The sequence below is a fragment of the Gastrolobium bilobum genome, unplaced genomic scaffold (genome assembly GCF_033153095.1).
Source record: "Gastrolobium bilobum isolate Gb01-03AN ecotype WA unplaced genomic scaffold, APGP_CSIRO_Gbil_v1 utg50461, whole genome shotgun sequence".
In the NCBI taxonomy this organism is placed as follows: domain Eukaryota; kingdom Viridiplantae; phylum Streptophyta; class Magnoliopsida; order Fabales; family Fabaceae; genus Gastrolobium; species Gastrolobium bilobum.
Genome location: NW_026899333.1, coordinates 29,872 through 49,881, shown reverse-complemented (window position 1 = coordinate 49,881; position 20,010 = coordinate 29,872). Strand labels below are relative to the sequence as shown.

Here is a 20,010-nt window from a genome sequence, read left to right as displayed (position 1 = left end):
TTCCTGCATTTCTCTAGCCAGTAGAATAGTATTGACACATATGGCATGAATATTTGTTGCACTGCATAGTTTTGGAACTTATATTGGAATTACTACTTTTGAACTTATATTGCACATGTAAGTGAGATTGAGGTGGAAGATCCTTGAGGACCCTTTGTCTTACTGAGATTTCTTGTTTAGAGATCTCACCCCACGTTTGGGGACGCTTATTTCAGGTTCAGGTAACCCAGGGGTTGAGACCTCTAGGGGCAGGAGGCCATAGCTGAGTTAGATATTGCGTTTAATTGCTAACATGTTGGATGCTGAATATGCCTGTTGCTTTTATGCGTTTAGCTTCAGTTATTATTATGATGTTGCTATTGAGACTGTTGTTGGGCTTTGTTGCCTTATTTGGTGAGCATGAGGTTTGTCCATGCCACATTTATTGACGATGTCTTGTTTTTAGTTATGAGTTGTAATAATGTATCAGGATATTGTCTAGGCTATGTGTTGTAGTCCTGTGACATAGATACTCACTTTATTTATATATTGAGGTATTTCAGTTAGCTGTCTTTGTAATTTACATGCAGGCGATGTTTTTATGAAAATGATTAAGTAATCAACTTAGCTAAGTATAATGATGTCATAATTGAAAAGAAAAAGATATTCCGCATTTTTAAATTAAGCGTGGCTTAATACGATGACATGTTAATAAACCGGGTATACACAGGGTGTAACATTTTATGGTATCAGATCAATGGTTCTAGGGACAAGCCTGTATGTATTGCAATAACTAAGATGTTTGGTTGTGTCTGTTTTGTGTGTTACTCCATTGGGTTTTATTATGATAATACATATGTGATCACATTGTGTGGGCCTGATCAACTCATAATTTGTGTAACTTGTGCACAGTCATGGTAAATTACAGGAGAACCCGTGAGACTGCTGAGGGTCAACCCGACCCGATCTTGACTGCATTAGCTGAGATGCAGTAGGCCGCTAGATTGTCCAATGTGGCAATGATGGACGCCGCTCGAGAGGCGAACCAGAAGGCCACAGAGGATGCTCTTGAGGCAAATCGTTTGGCGAACATGACCATGATGAGGGTCATGTTGGAGGAGATGAGAGTTGTTCCTGTTGTAGGTCAGTTCCCATCGCCACCACCTCCACCGCCACCGCCGCCACCACCACCACCTAGTCTGCAGGACGAGAGCCAGAGCCGTGTTGAAGGCACTAGTCATGCTACTGAGGTGATGGAACCCTATGTGGAGCCTGCGGAAGACTGTGATGTGATTGATCGTCGGCTTAATGCTTTTCGCAAGCATAAGCCACCTTCCTTTGATGGGTCTTATGATCCTATTGCTGCAGTGAGATGGCTTCAGGCGCTGGACAAGATCTTCTGGGTTATGCAATTTACGGATCCACAGAAGCTGATGTTCGCTACCTATATGCTGGAGGGCGATGCTCATGAGTGGTGGGCGAACACCTCTCACGCTTTTGAGATGCAGGGTCATGTCATGACATGGCCATTCTTCGAGGATTTCTTTCTGGGTCGGTACTTCCCTTATGATGCTCAGGAGAGGAAGCAAGGGGAATTCGACAGGTTGGTACAGGGCTCGTTGTCTGTTGACGAGTACCTAGCCAAGTTCAATGAGTTGGTTAAATTTGCACACTTTCGGATGGAGATGCCTACTCCGATCTTCTTGGCTGCTAAGTTCCGCAGGGGACTTAGTGAGGATATTGCTGGTTACCTCGCTGGTTCTGCTTTGAGAGACTTCGGGACACTGGTGCAGCAGTGTCGGGATATCGAGGACTTCTGCAACTCGAGTAAGGCCAAGAGGGCCAAGGTCGCTGAGACGAAGGTAGCTGGTAGTTCCACTTCTTGGCGGGACAGGAAGTTTGGTAACAAAGGTAAGGGAAAGCAGATGGCGGCTCGGCAAGCGCCGAATCAGTTTAAGAGGACTTCTGCTCAGGAGAGTGCAGCGAGACCTCCCGCTCCCAGATGTTCGGGATGTGGGAAGGCTCATGTTGGGCCGTGTTCTTCTGGCCAGTTGATATGTTTCCAGTGTGGCAAGGAGGGCCACTACTCTAGAGATTGTCTATCATCGACGGCGAGAGCTGCAGCTGTTCAGGCAGTTCCACTTCAGATGGTTCCTCTTCCACCTACAGCGGCACCTGTTGTGCCACCGGCCACTGGGCGAGTGTATACCTTGGATCGGCAGCAGTCGGATCGAGCTCCAAACCTAGTCAGAGGTACTATTTCCATTGGTAGATCTTCTGTTGATGTATTGTTTGACTCCGGGGCTACGCATTCCTTCATTGCTACCCCGATTGCTGAGGGGCTTGAGTTGCTCATGTCTGTGCTTTCTCCACCGTTGCGGGTGACCACCGCCACCGGAGAAAGGTGTGATTCTACCACTGTGCATCGAGATGTCGTGTTTCAGTGGGATGGCCGTGAGTATTCGGTAGATCTGATAGGATTGCCGATGGCCAACTTGGAGATTATTCTGGGCATGGATTGGTTGTCCAGAAACTGTGCATTGATTGATTGTTGTGCCAAGAGCGTGGTGATGTCTCCATGTGATTCCACCTCTAGTTCCTCGCCATATATTTCATTGCTGTAGGCTAGGAGAGCCTTGAGAGCAGGGGCATTCGGTTATGTCATGTTGGGAGGTTTGGTGAGTGGGACACAGGAGGATATCACTGGCATTCCTGTGGTGAGGGAATTCCTCGAGGTATTTCCGAAGGACATTCCTGAGTTTCCGCCGCAGAGGGAGATATAGTTCTCCATTGACTTATTGCCTGGTGTGGGACGCGTTTCATTGGCTCCATATCTGATGTCGCCACCAGAGTTGGCGGAGCTGAAAAAGCACATTGAGGACCTTTCAGGGAAAGGTTTCATTCGAACGAGTGTGTCTCCTTGGGGAGCACCGGTCATCTTTGTAAAAAAGAAAGATGGGACTATGCGATTGTGCACCGACTACAGGCAGCTGAACAAGGTGATAATCAAGAACAAGTATCCCTTTCCGCGTATTGATGATATGTTGGATCAACTGAAGGGTGCTTGTGTTTATTCGAAGATTGACCTATTGTCCGGATACCATCAGATTCGGGTGAAGCCGGAGGATGTCCTGAAGACCGCGTTTCGTTCGAGATACAGTCACTATGAGTATTTAGTGATTCCGTTTGGACTCACCAATGCACCCGCAATGTGCATGGATTACATGAACAGAATTTTCCAGCCGTAACTGGATCAGTTTGTGATCGTCTTCATTGGCGATATCTTGATTTACTCCACGACGGAGGAGGAGCATCCTGAGCACTTGAGGATTGTGTTGCAAGTGCTAAAGGAGAAAAGACTTTATGCTAAGCCTTCGAAATGTGAGTTTTGGCTCAAGTCCGTAAAGTTTTTGGGACATGTGATTTCTGCAGAAGGAGTTGCTGTGGATCCGAACAAGATTGAGGCTGTGCTTGATTGGGAGAGGCCCAAGATGGTAACTGAAGTGAGGAGTTTTCTGGGTTTGGTAGGGTACTACCGGAGGTTCATCAAGGGATTTTCCATGCTGGTTCTGCCATTGACTCGCCTTACCCGTAAGGAGACTCCATTTGAGTGGACTCACGAGTGTGAGGAATGTTTCCAGGGGTTGAAGGAGAGACTGACTACTGCACCTGTGTTGGTCCTTCCTGATCTTGCTGAGGAAGTTGAGTTGTATGCCGACGCCTCTGGAAAAGGGCTCGGATGTGTGTTGATGCAGTTAGGCAAGGTGATCGCCTATGCTTCGAGGCAGTTGAAACCTCATGAGGAGAACTACCCGACTCATGATTTGGAGTTGGCAGCTATTGTGTTTGCTTTCAAGATTTGGAGGCATCATCTCTATGGCATGAAGTTTGCCGTGTTCAGTGACCATAAGAGCTTGAAGTATCTGTTTGATCAGAAGGAGTTGAACATGAGACAGAGGAGATGGATGAAGTATCTGAAGGACTACGACTTTAAGTTGAAGTACCATCCTGGCAAGGCCAATGTGGTAGCTGATGCTCTGAGTCGAAAATCCGTGAGTCTATCCAGTTTGACCATGGGTGACTATGACCTTATTGAGTAGTTTCGAGATCTGACTGTGACCTCTTTGTTTTGGGGTGCACTTCTCGAAATGGAAACCGTGCAAGTGGAGAACGAGCTCATGGAAAAGATTAAAGAGGCGCAAGTGCAGAGAGAGTGCCTTGACTATGTGAAGAACCAGGACGGTGTGTCTTGGAATGAGGATGGACTGCTGACCTTTCAGAAGAGGATCGTGGTTCCTCGAGGTCTTTTGATTGTTGAGGTGATGACAGAGGCTCATAAGGGCCAGTTTACCGTCCACCCTGGTGCTACAAAGATGTACCAGGATTTGAAGAGAAATTATTGGTGGCCAGGCATGAAGAAGGACATAGCTGTGTTTGTGTTTAAGTGTCTAATTTGTCAGAAGGTGAAGATAGAACACTAAAAGCCGTCTGGTAAGCTTCAACCTCTTGAGATTCTGGAATAGAAATGGGATAGCATTTCCATGGACTTCGTGGTGGGATTGCCGAAGACTCAGGCTGGTTTTGACTCTATTAGGTCATTGTGGACAGATTGACTAAGTCTGCCCATTTTCTTCCAGTTAAGGTGAGCTTCACTACTGAGCAGTTGACCAGACTATATGTTCGCGAGATTGTGAGGCTTCACGGGGTGCCCGAGTGTATCATTAGTGATAGGAACCCGAAGTTCACATCTCAGTTTCTGGGAGGCGCTGTAGGAGGCTTTTGGTACCCAGTTGAAACTGAGTACAGCCTATCACCCTTAGACTGATGGACAGACTGAGCGGACCATTTAGACATTGGAGGACATGTTGAGGGCTTGCACTTTGGAGCAGGGTTCAGGATGGGATAGGTACCTTCCTTTGGTCGAATTTTCATACAACAATAGTTTCCATGCTAGCCTGGGCATGGCACCCTACGAGGCGTTGTATGGTAGGAGGTGTCAGACTCCTATCTGCTGGTCTGAGGTTGGAGATAAGGAGTTGTTTGGTTTGGACTTCGTCCAAGATACCACCCAGCAGATTCAGATGATCTGTGAGAAGCTGAAGCAGGCGCGAAATCGCCAGAAGAGTTACTACGATGTCAAGCATCGTCCACTGGAGTTCAGTGAGGGTGAGCACGTGTTTATGAGACTTTCACCTGTCACCGGTGTTGGTCGGACACTCGGAGTAAGGAAGCTGAGCCCACGTGTTTTTAAAGGATCAAGTCCTTTTTTGAGTCTGTTACAAAAAATCTCAAAAAAAAGAACCCATATTTAATTTATGTAAATATATTTTTTAAAGAAACAATGTGATGTTCTATTGGGTAGTGTCTCCTTAATTTTTTTTATAAAAAAAAAGTTTAAAAGCGAAAGTGGGGACCGTGTTTTCAATGAATTTCTAAGGGATCACATTTTCAAAGAACAAGAATTGTAGAGAGACCAAAAGTTGACTTTTTTTATAAGGGACGAAAGTGGGGACCGTGTTTTTTTTTTTGGTAACTTATCCTAATTACTTCTTTGAGGCGAATCAGAACCCCCAGTATCCCCACGGGTTCGACTCTTTGAGCCGCCTATGAGACTAATCCAGAGTTTGGGTGCGAGTCCAAGGATTACGGTACTTATGCCCCTCCCCAGATGGTGTTGGTGGGATTTGAACCGAGGTCCTCTCCCACTACTCAGTCCCCATACTACTACTAACTGAGTCACCATACCTGGGTGGAGACCGTGTTTTATTGTTGAGGACAAAAGAATACTTTACTCTCTTTTTTTATAAAGGATTAAAGTAAGCATCATATATTTTGATTAGGGAACTTTGCTAAAAAAAAATTAAAAAATTATCCGGTCTGAGCACAGAAACAAATTTTATCCTATTTGAGTTAAAAAAAAAAAAAGTAATGAAATCCAACTTGCTCTAATGTCGTCATAGCTTGGAATCCATTATGAACTATAATTTTCCCAGAAATTTTAAAGGTTCCCATTTGGTAGACGAATGACGCGGTAATTGGTCACTACCTTCTCATAGCGACATACACAGCTGCGAGCTACGGGGACATAAAATAGCGTAGAGACACACTTATCTCTAATCTCAACAAGTATTCATAGAATTATTATCATTCCCGTTTGCAAAATCTTATTTTATTTATTTCTTTTTTTACTTTGTATTTTGTTCTAATGTTGGTTTGCCTCATGTTATTGTCATCCTACGACCTGTTTGTGAAAATGCTTAAGAGTGATGGTTTTTTTGAGCTGGGGTCGCCCCTCTCCCCAAGACCAAAAGGCTTGCATCCACAAGTAAATAACATATGATTTAACTTCTTTACGAGGAAATTGAAACCCTTTTTTGAAGTGCTTTATTTTCTATGGCTCATACCTTCTCCCATGTTACCAGGTCGGGTACTTTCAACTACGATGATAAATATAAAGGAGCTACTGCTAAATCCGTGTCTTCCCTTAAAGCAGATAAGGGGTTCTCCAAAGATGGATTTTTATTAAATAACGCGCGAGTTCTGGTCGGTTCTGGTATTGACACTTTTGAAAAGGGCAAAAGTGCTCTCCGAAGTTGGAGGTATGTTTATATATATATATATATATATAGTGTACTTCTTTTAAGGATAAAGCTTCTGTAAAGTGAGCAAATAAAGTATATTCACTTGATTTAATGTAAAATGTATCAGGATCTTAACTTGCTAAAATTTAAAGGTTGGCACAACTTTATTTTCTTAGTTTAAAGACAAATTCACCTTTAAGAAAAAAATTTCCTTCTTTTAAAGCATGTGTATGTTTACTGAGATTTTATATGGGAAAATTCCTTGCAGGCATTTTGGATTGAATTGGGCATTTGTTGATCCGAAAACACCAGTTCAACAAGGAACAAAGTTCTGTGTTTGTGTCAAGGAGTTCCTCCCATGGCTAATGATGCCACTTCAGGTTTTGTATGTAAATGAAACTAGACCTGCCAAAAACCGTGTGGCCTCCTTTGGTTTCGGAAGTGGGACTCTTCATGGCCACTTACTGGTTACTGCTTTTTCTCCTATCTTGCAGCTTTTCTTTTCCTCTTTTGACTTTTTATTTTATTTTATTTGTTTTGGCGGGGAGGGGGAGCATCTGATTGAAAAGTTGAATGTAGTTTGTGATTTAAATTTTTTATATAATACCTTGACTTCAGAAAGTGCTTTCTAATACATTTGTAGTCTTGCAGAAGCCAATTTACTTACGATTTTGTGTTTTGGGTGTTTATGTATGCTTATATACTTTGAAGTTTGAACTTGCATGATGATATAAAGAGAAAACTACACATACAAGTGATATTTTGGGCAAATTTCAGTTGACTGCAACCATGTCCTGTTATATGTTTTGGGTAATGACATATAGAAGAGTTTAATTTTGATACTTTGTCAGTGTAAAACTTTTTTATGCTGTCATTCAATCTTGTGTTGCCATCTCATTTTTAATGAGGATGACTATTTCAACAACTACATAATAATGTGGCAACATGTCATTTAATGCAAGTGACAATTTTTTTTACACTCACATTGCATCAAAATTAAATTCTTATGAAAAACACTTCAACAGTTTACCAAAAAACAAAACACTTCAGCATACAAAAATCTTACCCATTTCTATATCATAAGATTTATTTATTTTATGAGAATATCATTAGATTTTTTTATGGATCTGGGTAGTGTTGCATCAATTCCTCAAATCCATATGCATTCTAATAGCTCAGCAGTCTGCAAAGTTGTTATCTACTTGTCTTCCTTGTCAAATATGATGTTTCACAAACTCCTTTGTGGTCAAGTTTAACTTCACTATTTTTGAATGGGTTTTGAACATATGAATCACTGGTTTTGGTTGTTAATATGCTCCTGAATCCTGATACTATTTTCCTGCAAGGGTTTATGGAAATTACTTTCCATTCATTCTCAGAAATTCTGAATAACAAATTGGGGAGTAACATGAGTTCTGGTATAACTTAAAAATTCACAAATAAGGTCTCATGTAGCATGTTTCATTCTGCTGTCTTCAGTATACTTATTTCTACTGATGGTATTTTGTGAGAGAAAGCAAAGCAAACTCGATCATTTTCCTCACTTCTTAATAACCATTGTTTATTGCTGCCGTCAATAAGTTTGTCTTATGCTTGAATATATATATATATATAGGAATTTTTTTAGCATGCAAAACTACTCAAATATGGAGAAACTGAATTAGTTTTAATATGTTAATCTTTGTGGAAATGGTTTCAATGAGTGTCTTACCCGTGATTGGTATCTTATATTTGAGCTTTTAGCAAACAAAGCTACTAAGAAACAAAAAATCCTAATCAGCTTAAATTTGTTCTCTTTTTGGCAACAGGCAGGAGAAGAGCGCTTTTCAATTGAGATTGATGAGAACAATCAAGTTTGGTATGAAATACTTTCTTTCTCAAAGCCTGCCCACATTTTATCATTTGTTGGGTACCCATATGTGATGCTTAGGCAAAAATACTTTGCTCATGAATCTGCGAAGGTAATGCTGAAACATATCAATTCTTCAAAATCCTAATATAAATATATACCTTATTTGTAATCACAGAAGATTTGAGTCTCTATTTACCTTTTGATCCCTCTTTTTAAATAAATATTCTGCCTCCTTTTTTCGTTTTGCAACATTGTTTTTTAAAACCTTCCTTCTTTAAACTGTGTCATGCTGTTTTGTTAACTTATGGTGATAGATAGGAAGCTCGATTGTTCTGTTACCATTTTACAATCCCGTGTCAAGGGTGTAATGAATTATAGCAGTGTTGTACATTTAGGATAAGTTGAAATGAAATGAATTATTAATTTCTGCATTGATTTTAATTTTGTTGGTAAAATAAATTAATTTTGTATGAAATTATGATTAAGCAGGTAACTATTAACAAACAATGAAGCAATTTGATAAAAGAAGTAAAAGAAGCATATGTTAAACAAGCACTCTCCAACAATTTTTTCCCAAAGCAAACAAAAAACTCTAGTTTGCTGTAGGGAACAATAAAACATGACATCTCTCCATTAGAATATAGTAATCTGAAAGCATGAAGCTATGGAACGTGCTCTTTTCATCTTTCCACTTATTCTTATATTTTAAAAGGAATATTAATCTGCCCAATGGGTGTAGTTCAGTTGGCAACATTGGCAGAATAGATAGGGAGAGAATCAGGATTTGATTCTCACCACATACATCTTTGGAGAGAGGTAAAGAGCTTTAACTGTGATTAAGTTTTGACTTGGAATTAGTCTCATAGCCGACTCAAAAAGTTGAAGCTTATGAGGATACTAGGGGGCAGACTCGCCTGAAAGAGGTAATTAGGGTCGGTTTAAATAGATAAAAAAGAAAATTAACCTTATAATTGACACAATGGATAATGACGCTACATTTTTAAAGGAATAGGCTTCATAATTACACCATCAATCAGTCATTGCTTGCAAATAAAAGCGACATAAGTGAATCTCATCTTCCACAATTATTTTTAGGGCTCGTTTGGTACACCGGATAAAGAGGATAGGATAGTTTATCATATCCTATTCTTATCTGATGTTTGGTGAGCCCAAGGGATAGGAAAAGTTTATCTGGTTCACTCATTTTATCCTATTTGAGACCTGATAACTTATCTTGAGGGGACCCTTGCGTTAGAATTCTACCGGATAGGATTTGGGAAAATATTAATCCTGTTATCTAGAGGTAATTTCTGCTTTTGCAGAGCGAGAAATTTACTCTAACTTCTCTTCCTCTTTCTCTCTCTACAACTAGACATTGTCTTCTCGCTATTTCTCTCTCTACAACTAGATGTTGTCTTCTCGCTCTTTCTCTTGGTCTGCAGAGGAGTTCTCGAATTGCCTTTACCAGCGGAAATTATGGGTGGTTGTTCTCATAGCCATGTTGAATTAGTTCTTGGGCAACTTTTGGTGGATCTCAATAATTTCTGGGACTCTGAGGGGGGTAAAAAAACTCTTGAATTTGGGAACATTGGATTGAATAGACTTTGTTGTCTTGTTTGATTGTGAAATTACTCACCATTCTTGCTGAGCTGAAGTTCTAATTTTAGAATTGCACAAGTGTAGTTCAGAATTGGAGTCAGTGAGAAATTTAGAAGGGATTTTGAGAAATGGGTAAGCCTTTGTTTTATGAGATCTTGGAAAAACCAGCCACCAGTTGTGTTATAGGAATATGCAGTGCGATTTGGTTCTATATACAGAAGAAAAATATTGGATATTCACATGTGGGTATGAGTTATGAGACTGCCATAGAAGGGCATTATTGGAGGATAATTAACCTCTGCATTTTCACATATGAATGTTATTCATCTTGTTTTTAATATGAGTGCACTTTGGAGTCTTGGGGTGATAGAGCAAATAGGCCACTCAACATTTGTACGGTTTTTGGCATCAGGCAGTGCTAGAACACTGCAGTCTGCAGATGAGTGCGTTACCAAATGGAAATGTTGAAATTGTCTAATGTTAAACTGATTTATCATTGGGATATCAGATGTTGCCTTTACACAATCACTATTGATAGCAATATGATTCTAATTCTTCCAATATAGAATTTGTTCACAGCTTCTTCATATCTGTTTTCAAAGTTTTCATCTTTAGCTGTGTGATAATGAATGTTTTCAGATGATTCTGTATATCAATTTGATGAAGTGGTACTGCTCATTGTGAATGTGCTGCTACTTTCTGCTTATTTAATTTGTTTGCTAGAATCAGTTTCTGTTGGGTTCATGGATGATAAGATCATATTAAGATGACTGCTATCATGTGGATGAGGATAATGGTAGAATAAGATAATGGCAGTAGAAATGGTATCGTTCTGGATTTGCAATTTACGTTGATCAATTAATTATGAGCAATTTACGTTAATCAATTTTAAAATAGGAATTAATGTATAAATAAATTAAAAAAGAAGTTTAAAAATCAAATAAAAAAGAATTATATGAAATTTTTTTATTAAGGGTATTTTTGTCTATTTCAAACATATCATGACGCAACCTGATTCACACCAAATACAAGATAACATATTATTATTTTATTAGACTACTTATTTAGTGCACATCAAATACAGAAAATGATATAAGCTTATCAAAAAGTCATCCTATTCTATCATTATTCAACTCATTCGTTCTTTTTTTTTTATCATGTGCATCAAACGAGTCATTTTCATCACTCATGTACCTATTCTGTGGGGACAAAGAGATGTTATTCAATGGGGATAATTGTTTTGCCATAAATTCAATGGGGACTTGACCATTCAACAAGTTGCAGTTGATGAATCTCAGCCATTTATTTAAAACGTATTATATCCAACGTGGGAGCTTCTTTTACAGAGTAAGTTCGTAGTCTCCAAGATAACGAACGTCAAGGACATGGACAAATAGAACGTCAAGGACATGGACAAATAGAACGTCACTTTCAGTTGAAAATTGAAATCGTGGACTGCAAGGTATCAAAGACAATCACTGGTGCAGTGACCACTCCTACTCGCTTTGCTTCAAATTAAATGATTTTTCTTGTTTCTCCACTAATACTTTTCAGTTGCGTCTCCTATGGGTAAAAAGACTAGAAGCTAAGATTTAAAAACAGTTAAACTTACCGGATGGAAAAACTTTTTATTTAAAAAATAATAATAACTTTACACAATTGGAACGAAAAGGTAGTGTTAATATATAATGTGACAACTTTAACAATTAACTTTCTTTTCTTCAATTAAAATCATATATCATTTAATATTTAGCTCGATCTCTAACACAATGTATCTCATGATGGTGATACACAGCACCCAAAGAAAATAATGATTCTTGAATTAATTGTATATCATCCTCAACAATATTCTTACATGCTCTGAACTTTCTTCTTATTCTTCTCGCCAGAACCAAGCCCCAACTCATACTACCCGTTATGCTTTGCCATATATCATGGTGTTCTGAGTTTATCTGCCCCCAAATTAACTTGATTGAGGCCTAGTTAACTCCATCCTGGTCTATACAACAACCTTCATCTTCCCAATTTGGATTGAACATTGTTACTGTAGTACAAGTTTTTTCTTTTTTTCTTTTTTCTTAATGAGATTAGTTAGAGATTTTAAAAAATTTAATAAATAAATATTTATATTTTCAAGCATTATATAATATTAATTATTATTTATAAATAGGAGTATTAAAATATGCAAATAGAACTAAGAAGCTCCTTACAGTTAATAAATCATAATAAACTGATATATAAGACTTTTTGTAATTAATTATTGACTTGTATAATTTTAAAATTTATAAAATACATAAAAAATATTAACAGCTAATATATATAGAGTTTCGTTTAGGCTCAAACACTTTTGCATAATTTTTTTTTTTTTTTTTTGATAACAACACTTTTGCATAAATTTGGTATGGTAAACGAGATCACTCTGAACTTAAATCTAGATTTATTTATAGTCCAATTGATTTACATGCCCCTTGGGGGAAAACGGAATATATTGTTGTCTAGTGCAAACATAAGCTCATAGGAGCTTACTATTTTAAATTTTAATTTCTTGTAATGCTTATTTTTAACCTACTAATCAACAAATGGATTGATTTGGGGAAAAATTTCAAAAAATGAGCCTCGATAGAATACAGATTCACCAAGAAAAAAAATTGAACATAAGTGATTATCATAATGTATTTCTAGCTAGGAGGATTAGTTTTCGAAATTAATTATTTTGTTCATTTTCCAAGTCTCAAAGTTAAAGGTTTTGCACATTTTTTAACATGTCTTTTCATAAACATGAAAGGATATATTAGGCTAATGGGTCATCAAGGCCCAATCCATTAATAGTTAGTTATTCTGATAGTTAGTAGTTAAACCTGTTAGTTAATCATCTTCTGTATATATAGTAGAATGTAAACAGAGAAAATCAATTAATCAATATTCAGTATTATTCAGAATTTCTTTCTTTTCTACATGCTTTCTTTATCTTACATGGTATCAAGAGCTTATGATCCATGGAGACCGATAAGCCTACCTCTATTCAATCTTTCAACAATCCAGTTTCTTTCAAGTTAGATGAGGACAACTTCTTGTCATGGAAACAACAAGCATTGGCAACTATCAAAGGATACAATCTTACACGATTCATTACTCCTGAAACTTCAGCTTCCACCTCAAAGACTTCAACTGCAGTCCAGCAAGATTCACAAGAAGATACAGAAAAGACAAGTGTCGCTGATAAAACTGGCACCAAGGCTACAACAGCAAAGGATTCTACCGAAGTTCAACAAGATCAGCTTCTCTTATCATGGCTTCTGCCATCTATGTCAGAAACCATCTACACCAGAATGGTGGGATGCATGAACTCCTTGCAGGTCTGGCAAAAACTTGAAGAGTTTTTTACATCACAAACCCGAGCAAAGGTAAAGCAATTAAAGTTGCAGCTCAAGAACATCAAGAAAGAAGGAAGTGTCTCACAATATCTGCTGCAGATCAAAAAGATAGTAGACTCCTTGATTGCCTCAAGCTCTCCCATCACACCAAAAGACCACATTGATGCCATTTTAGATGGTCTGAATGAGGATTATGATCCTTTTGTAACATTTGTCATCTCAAGAACAGACCCTTACACTGTGAGAGAAATCGAAGCCTTGCTAATGGCTTAAGAACAAAGAATGGAGAAGCATAAAAGAACCACTGAGACAACAGCCATGCAAGCAAATTTCACCCAATCTCAGTTTAGAAGACCTTCGACCAATTTTTCAAACTCCAGTAGAGGAGCCTTCAGCTACAATCGAGGCAGAAGCAGTGCCTTTAGAGGAGGAAGATTCCAAAGAGGTGGTGGAAGAAACAATGGAAATAGACAAGCATGTCAAGTTTGTGGCAAGTTTGGCCACATGGGCTGGGAATGCTATCTTATATTCAATTAGAATTTTCAAAGCCCTTATACTCAAATCAACAACAGCAATCCAGCTCCATCATCCACTGGCCCACAACTTCACATGGCAGTAAGAAGCACTCGTTCTTCTCAACCTTCAGTTGATGCAGCAAGTGACTTTCTTTCAACCACAGACTCCAATTGGTACCCAGACTCAGGAGCTACTCACCATTTTACTCCTGACTCCAGCAATTTGATTAACAAATCTCCATTCTATGGCCAAGAAGCTGTCCAAATTGGCAATGGTACAACTCTCAAAATTGCACACACAGGACACTCTATATTACACTCACCCTTGCAATCTCTATCTTTTACACTGTCTAATCTTTTACATGTTCCAGGATTATCCAAGAATCTGTTGAGTGTTTCCCAATTTGCTAGAGATCATAATGTGATATTTGAATTTGATGCTAATGCTTGCTATGTCAAATCTCAGGATACCAAGGAGATCATTCTCCAAGGGACACTTAAAAATGGACTATATATGTTTGCTGGATCACCAAGATTACCAAGCAGTACTCCACATGCCCTTAGTACACATACATCACCACTGAACCCTGCATCTGTATTTCTGAATTCTGCACATTCACTCTCTTGTAATAATGTGTCCATTACTAATACTTTACAGCTTTGGCACTCTAGACTTGCTCATGCTGCTTTTCCAACAGTAGCCAAGGTTCTTAGACAATGTAATATACCTTTTGTACATAATAATAAACATAGTCTATGTTGTGCATGTTCTATGGCTAAAATGCACCAGCTCCATTTACCTGCATCTGATACTGTTTACCATTCCCCACTTGAACTAGTTCTTACTGATATTTGGGGACCAGCACCTGTGAGTAGCACAACTGGATCGAAATATTATATAATTTTTGTAGATGCCTTCTCAAATTACACCTGGTTTTATCCCATGACAGCCAAGTCTCAAGCTTTTGATATTTTCCTTCATTTTAAATCAATGGCTGAACTGCAATTAAACACAAAAATTAAGGCATTGCAAACTGATAATGCCAAAGAATATCTTAAGTTCACTAACTACCTGCAGGAACAAGGCATTCTTCATAGATTAACATGCCCCTACACACATCAGCAAAATGGCAAGCCTAAGAGGAAGCATAGACAAATTGTGGAAAGTGGTTTGGCTCTCTTAGCTAGCTCTCATCTTCCCACTGAGTTCTGGGATACTGCATTTCACACTGCTGCCTTTGTTATCAACCAACTTCCTACACCAACTCTTCACAACCAGTCCCCATTTGAGGTTCTTTTTCACAAAATTCCGGATTATAGCTTTCTTAAAACCTTTGGATGTGCCTGCTATCCCTATCTTCGACCCTACAATAAAAATAAAATTAATTTTCGATCAGGACAGTCCACCTTTATTGGCTACAGTCCAAGACACAAGGGCTATAAATGTCTCACCTCCACAAATCAAATTATCTTAGCTAGGCATGTCCTTTTTGATGAAACTCTCTTTCCTTACACAGAAAAGCTGCCATCCACTGCTCCTCCTCCTGTTATTTCACCTTCACCACCTTCTATTATTCCCCTTCTCTCTACCTACTCTTCTACCTCTGCTCCTGCTCCATCTGCTATTACTATGCCTGTTTTGTCTAATTCTTTACCTGCCAGTTCCACTAACATTGATTGCAGGTCATCTCCTTATGTCCCTACTACTAGCAGCACACATACCACAGCCTTGGAGACACCTGTTCACAACACTCATTCCATGCTCACTCGAGGCAAAGCTGGGATCTATAAACCAAAGGCTTTCAACACCTCTATTGAACCCAGCAACATCTCACAGGCACTTACTAACTCCAATTGGCTTAAGGCAATGCAGGAAGAACATCAAGCACTACTCAAAAACAACACCTGGAAAATTGGTACCTTTACCTCCTGGAAGAACCACCATTGGATGCAAATGGGTTTATCACATCAAATATAATCCAGATGGGACCATTCTTAAACACAAGGCTTGACTTGTGGCCAAGGGCTATCATCAACAGGAAGGCTTTGACTACCAAGAAACATTCAGTCCAGTAGTTAAATTCACTACCATTCGTATAGTTCTCACTCTAGCTCTTTCACAGAACTGGCCCATTCACCAACTTGATATCAACAATGCTTTCTTAAATGAAGATCTAACCGAGGAAGTGTTCATGCAACAACCTCCTGGATTTCTTCACCACGACAAGACTCTAGTTTGTCATCTCCATAAAGCCATCTATGGCCTCAAACAAGCCCCAAGAGCATGGTTTGACAAACTCTCCACCACTCTTCACCAACTTGGATTCACTTCTGCTAGGTGTGACAGCTCCCTCTTCATCCACATCACTAGTACCACAACTCTATATGTTCTGGTATATGTGGATGACATCCTTGTTACTGGTTCTTCTCCATCAGCAGTAGCTGCTCTCATTCGTACCCTCAATAAGGTGTTTCCCCTAAAAGATCTTGGACACCTTCACTATTTTCTTGGCATTGAAGCGAAGAAAACTTCAACTGATGGCTACCATCTCAGTCAGTCCAAGTATGTTTCTGATCTCCTCCAAAAGGCCAATATGTCTGACTGCAAACCCATGCCAACACCAATGGTCTCATCGTGCAAGCTCTCAGCTCAAACTGGCTCACCTTATCCAGATCCTACTCAGTATAGATCAGTTGTTGGAGCTTTACAATATGCAACAATTACACGACCTGACATCACTTTCTCTATCAACAAAGTTTGTCAGCATATGCATAATCCTCTTGACACTCATTGGAAAGCTGTCAAGAGGATCCTTCGGTATCTTAAGGGTACAGCTTCCCATGGCCTCACTATTCACCCTTCCAAACATTTTCATCTTGTTGCCTATAGTGACTCTGATTGGGGATCTGACTTGGATGATCGACGATCTACCAGTGGATTCTGTATTTTCTTTGGAAACAACCTTGTTTCCTGGTCTTCAAAGAAGCAACCTGTTGTCAGCCAATCAAGTACCGAAGCTGAATACAGGTGCCTAGCTGCAACTATTGCTGAACTTGCATGGCTCCAATCTCTGCTATCCGAACTTCATGTGCGAATTCCTCAACCACCAACACTGTATTGTGATAATCTTTCAGCTGTGATGCTTTCAGCCAACCCAGTCTTCCACTCCAGGACAAAGCACTTTGAACTAAACTTGTATTTTGTTCGTGAGAAAGTAACTGCCAATGCTATCTCTGTCCATCACATTCCAGCTTCAGAACAAATAGTTGATGGGCTCACTAAGGCGATTTCCACTGCCAAATTTATAGACTTTAAACTCAAGCTTCGGGTCTTTGATTACAAGCCCACTCAGCTTGTGGGGGGATGAAAGGATATATTAGGATAATGGGCCATCAAGGCCCAATCCATTAAGAGTTAGTTATTCTGATGGTTAGTAGTTAAACCTGTTAGTTAATCATCTTCTGTATATATAGTAGAATGTAAACAGAGAAAATCAATTAATCAATATTCAGTATTATTCAGAATTTCTTTCTTTTCTACATGCTTTCTTTATCTTACAAACATGAACTAATTTTTTCCCTGGGGAGCATAAACGAAGAAACATGAGGACAAAACCTATTGAGAATAAGACCTAACATAATCGATAAGGGCCCCTTTGGAAGCAATATAAAATCTGATTATTAGCTCATTTTTATCATATATTTGGTGCTGCATAAGATTAAGTTAAAAAATCCACTTATTTTTATTCAATGATTATAACATACAATTATTATAACTCAAGTTGTACGATAAAACATAATAGGATAATTTTATATATATATGGGCTTATCATTTCTCAAGCTGCCGGAGATAAAGTTATCTGCGGCTGCTAAATCATAACCGTACAAAGATGGATCAATGGTGATAAAGGAAGAGAGAGAAAAGAGGAATCATAACAATTCAAAGGTGAATCAATACATATAAGAAAATAAATAATCAAAACGACGTAGTTTTGGGGTGGCGGAGATAAATTTATCTCAACCAGCTTGAGAAATATTTTTCCGTATATATATATATATATATATATATATATATATATATATATATATATATATATATATATATAGGGCTTATCGTTTCTCAAGCTGCCAGAGATAATTTTATCTCCGGCTACTAAATCATAACCATACAAAGATGGATCAATGGTAATGAAAGAAGAGAGATAAAAAGGGAATCATAACCATTCAAAGGTGAATCAATTAATATAAGTAAATAAATAAATAAAACGACGTAGTTTTGGGGTAGTCAGAGATAAACTTATCTCAAGTTGCCGGAGAAATATTTTTTCCATATATATATATATAGGTAAAATCATTTCTGCAGCGGCTTTACGTACAACAATGACAGGTGCATGGTTATGATTTTTCACATTTAATGCTTTCATCTTTTGTATGGTTATGATTTTCCGCATTTAATGCTTTCACGTATATATATGGCAAGTATTTGATTACTGAACATACAACAACTGCAGAAATGTAAGCCCCATATATATATATATATATATATATATATATATATATATATATATGGGGCAGGATCCTTTGCCACCGGTGTCAAATTTGAAGTTTGACACCTCATCTGAGAGCCGTTAGATCAAAAAAGATCAACGACTCTAATTTGTAAGCATGTGACACCATTATATACTCAGCCAAATTTTTAATTCTTTTTTTAAAAAAATTGGTGAGACCCACCATGTCTTTGTCTCAACCAGTGTTTTAAAATCTCACCCCGCCCCCGGGTTTACCCGGGTTAACCCCGATCCCTTCCCTCTGAGGGTTGGGGTCGCAAGTTGGACCTTATATGCACATCGACCCCTCTGACCTCCAAAACTCGGCCGGATTTTAGTGACTCCCGAGTCAAAGGGGTCAAAGGGGGTCATTGCATGTTTTTTTTTTTAAAGAAAATTCCATGAAACATTGTTGTTTTATTAAAAAAAATAAAATAAAAATGCTTGCAAACCTAAATCTAATCGTTCTCTTCTCTCCCAGCAACCTAGACTTGTGGTATCTTGATACTTGGGTACCATTAGAATATGAGTTTTATACTTTGGTATCTTGATACTTTAATTAAGTTGTGTAATATTGACTTGTGGTTGTAATTGGTGAATTATGTTAAATATATTTTTAATCTTTGAGGATTTGTGATTTATTTTTAAATATTTTCATATAGGATATATATATTTATATTTTTTTAATATATAAAATCGGGTCAACGTAATGACCCCGTGAGCCCCCAGTTGAACCCGTGACCCTGTGACCCCTGACATCGGCCGGGTCGATTGCCGGGCCGGGATTTTAAACACTGGTCTCAGCGGGAGAAGACAAACTCTAGCTACTGCAGAGATACAAAGCCAATATATAATTATTAATTTCCAATAAATAATAACCATTGATTGGCAAAAATTAACGATTATGATTTGGTGTTAAATTTCAAAGTTTGACACTGGTGTCAAAGGATCCTATATATATATATATATATATATATATATATATATATATATATATATATATATATATATATATATATATATATATATATACATTTCACTCCCAAATGAACTAAATTCCTCAACCTCCTTTTCTTTTCTATGGTCACCATCTCACCTCACTTCCGACACTATGCTCACCAATGTTGACTTCAGGTAGGTCATTCCAACGTCTTCCCCAACTCCTTGTCCTTTTTTGCTTGTAATTTGCATGACGGTGAAAATAATTTGTACATAAATTCTATTTTCTAGTATTACAATGTTGATATTTTAAATAATGTGCTTCTCAGCCATACCAATCGGATGCTGTTTTGTGGGTCTATTTTTTCAGTAATATGTTAGATCTCTCTGTTTTCTAACAATTCTTCAAAACTTGATGTTGATCTGCGCTCATAAACCATAGTCTTGCATATTAATGTCTTCGAATAACATGCTGAGTAAATTATCTTTTATGCTCGTTTTAATTATCATGATTTACAAGTTTTTTTTTTTGGAATTCATTGGAATAAGATAGGCAAATATTTGCGTAGGATTTAAAATGCTTATATGATTCAATTGTTTAATTTAGTTTGAACAATTTTTGTT

General features: G+C 38.2%; 1 protein-coding gene across 2 annotated transcripts; it reads left to right on the top strand.

The window, feature by feature from the left end:
* Positions 1-5,867: 5,867 nt before the first annotated feature.
* LOC133289718 (UPF0548 protein At2g17695) lies at positions 5,868-8,789 on the top strand. Of its 2 annotated transcripts, none has more exons than XM_061487715.1 (5): positions 5,868-6,074; positions 6,242-6,304; positions 6,402-6,578; positions 6,829-7,027; positions 8,369-8,789. In XM_061487715.1, the coding sequence occupies exons 2-5, from the start codon at positions 6,246-6,248 to the stop codon at positions 8,555-8,557; spliced, it is 624 nt and encodes a 207-aa protein (XP_061343699.1). In that variant the 5' UTR covers positions 5,868-6,074; positions 6,242-6,245; the 3' UTR covers positions 8,558-8,789. The 2 variants fall into 2 exon arrangements, with proteins under 2 accessions (XP_061343699.1, XP_061343697.1); XM_061487713.1 differs by having other exon boundaries at positions 5,868-6,105.
* The last annotated feature ends 11,221 nt before the right edge of the window (positions 8,790-20,010 follow it).

Excerpts from the sequence above, each read along its gene's own strand:
- LOC133289718 (XM_061487715.1), top strand. The coding sequence starts at position 6,246 with ATGGTTTTTTTGAGCTGGGGTCGCCCCTCTCCCCAAGACCAAAAGGCT. Across the intron at positions 6,305-6,401 it reads CAAAAGGCTTGCATCCACAA|GTCGGGTACTTTCAACTACG; the intron begins GTAAATAACATA and ends CCATGTTACCAG. Across the intron at positions 7,028-8,368 it reads CTCTTCATGGCCACTTACTG|GCAGGAGAAGAGCGCTTTTC; the intron begins GTTACTGCTTTT and ends TTTTGGCAACAG.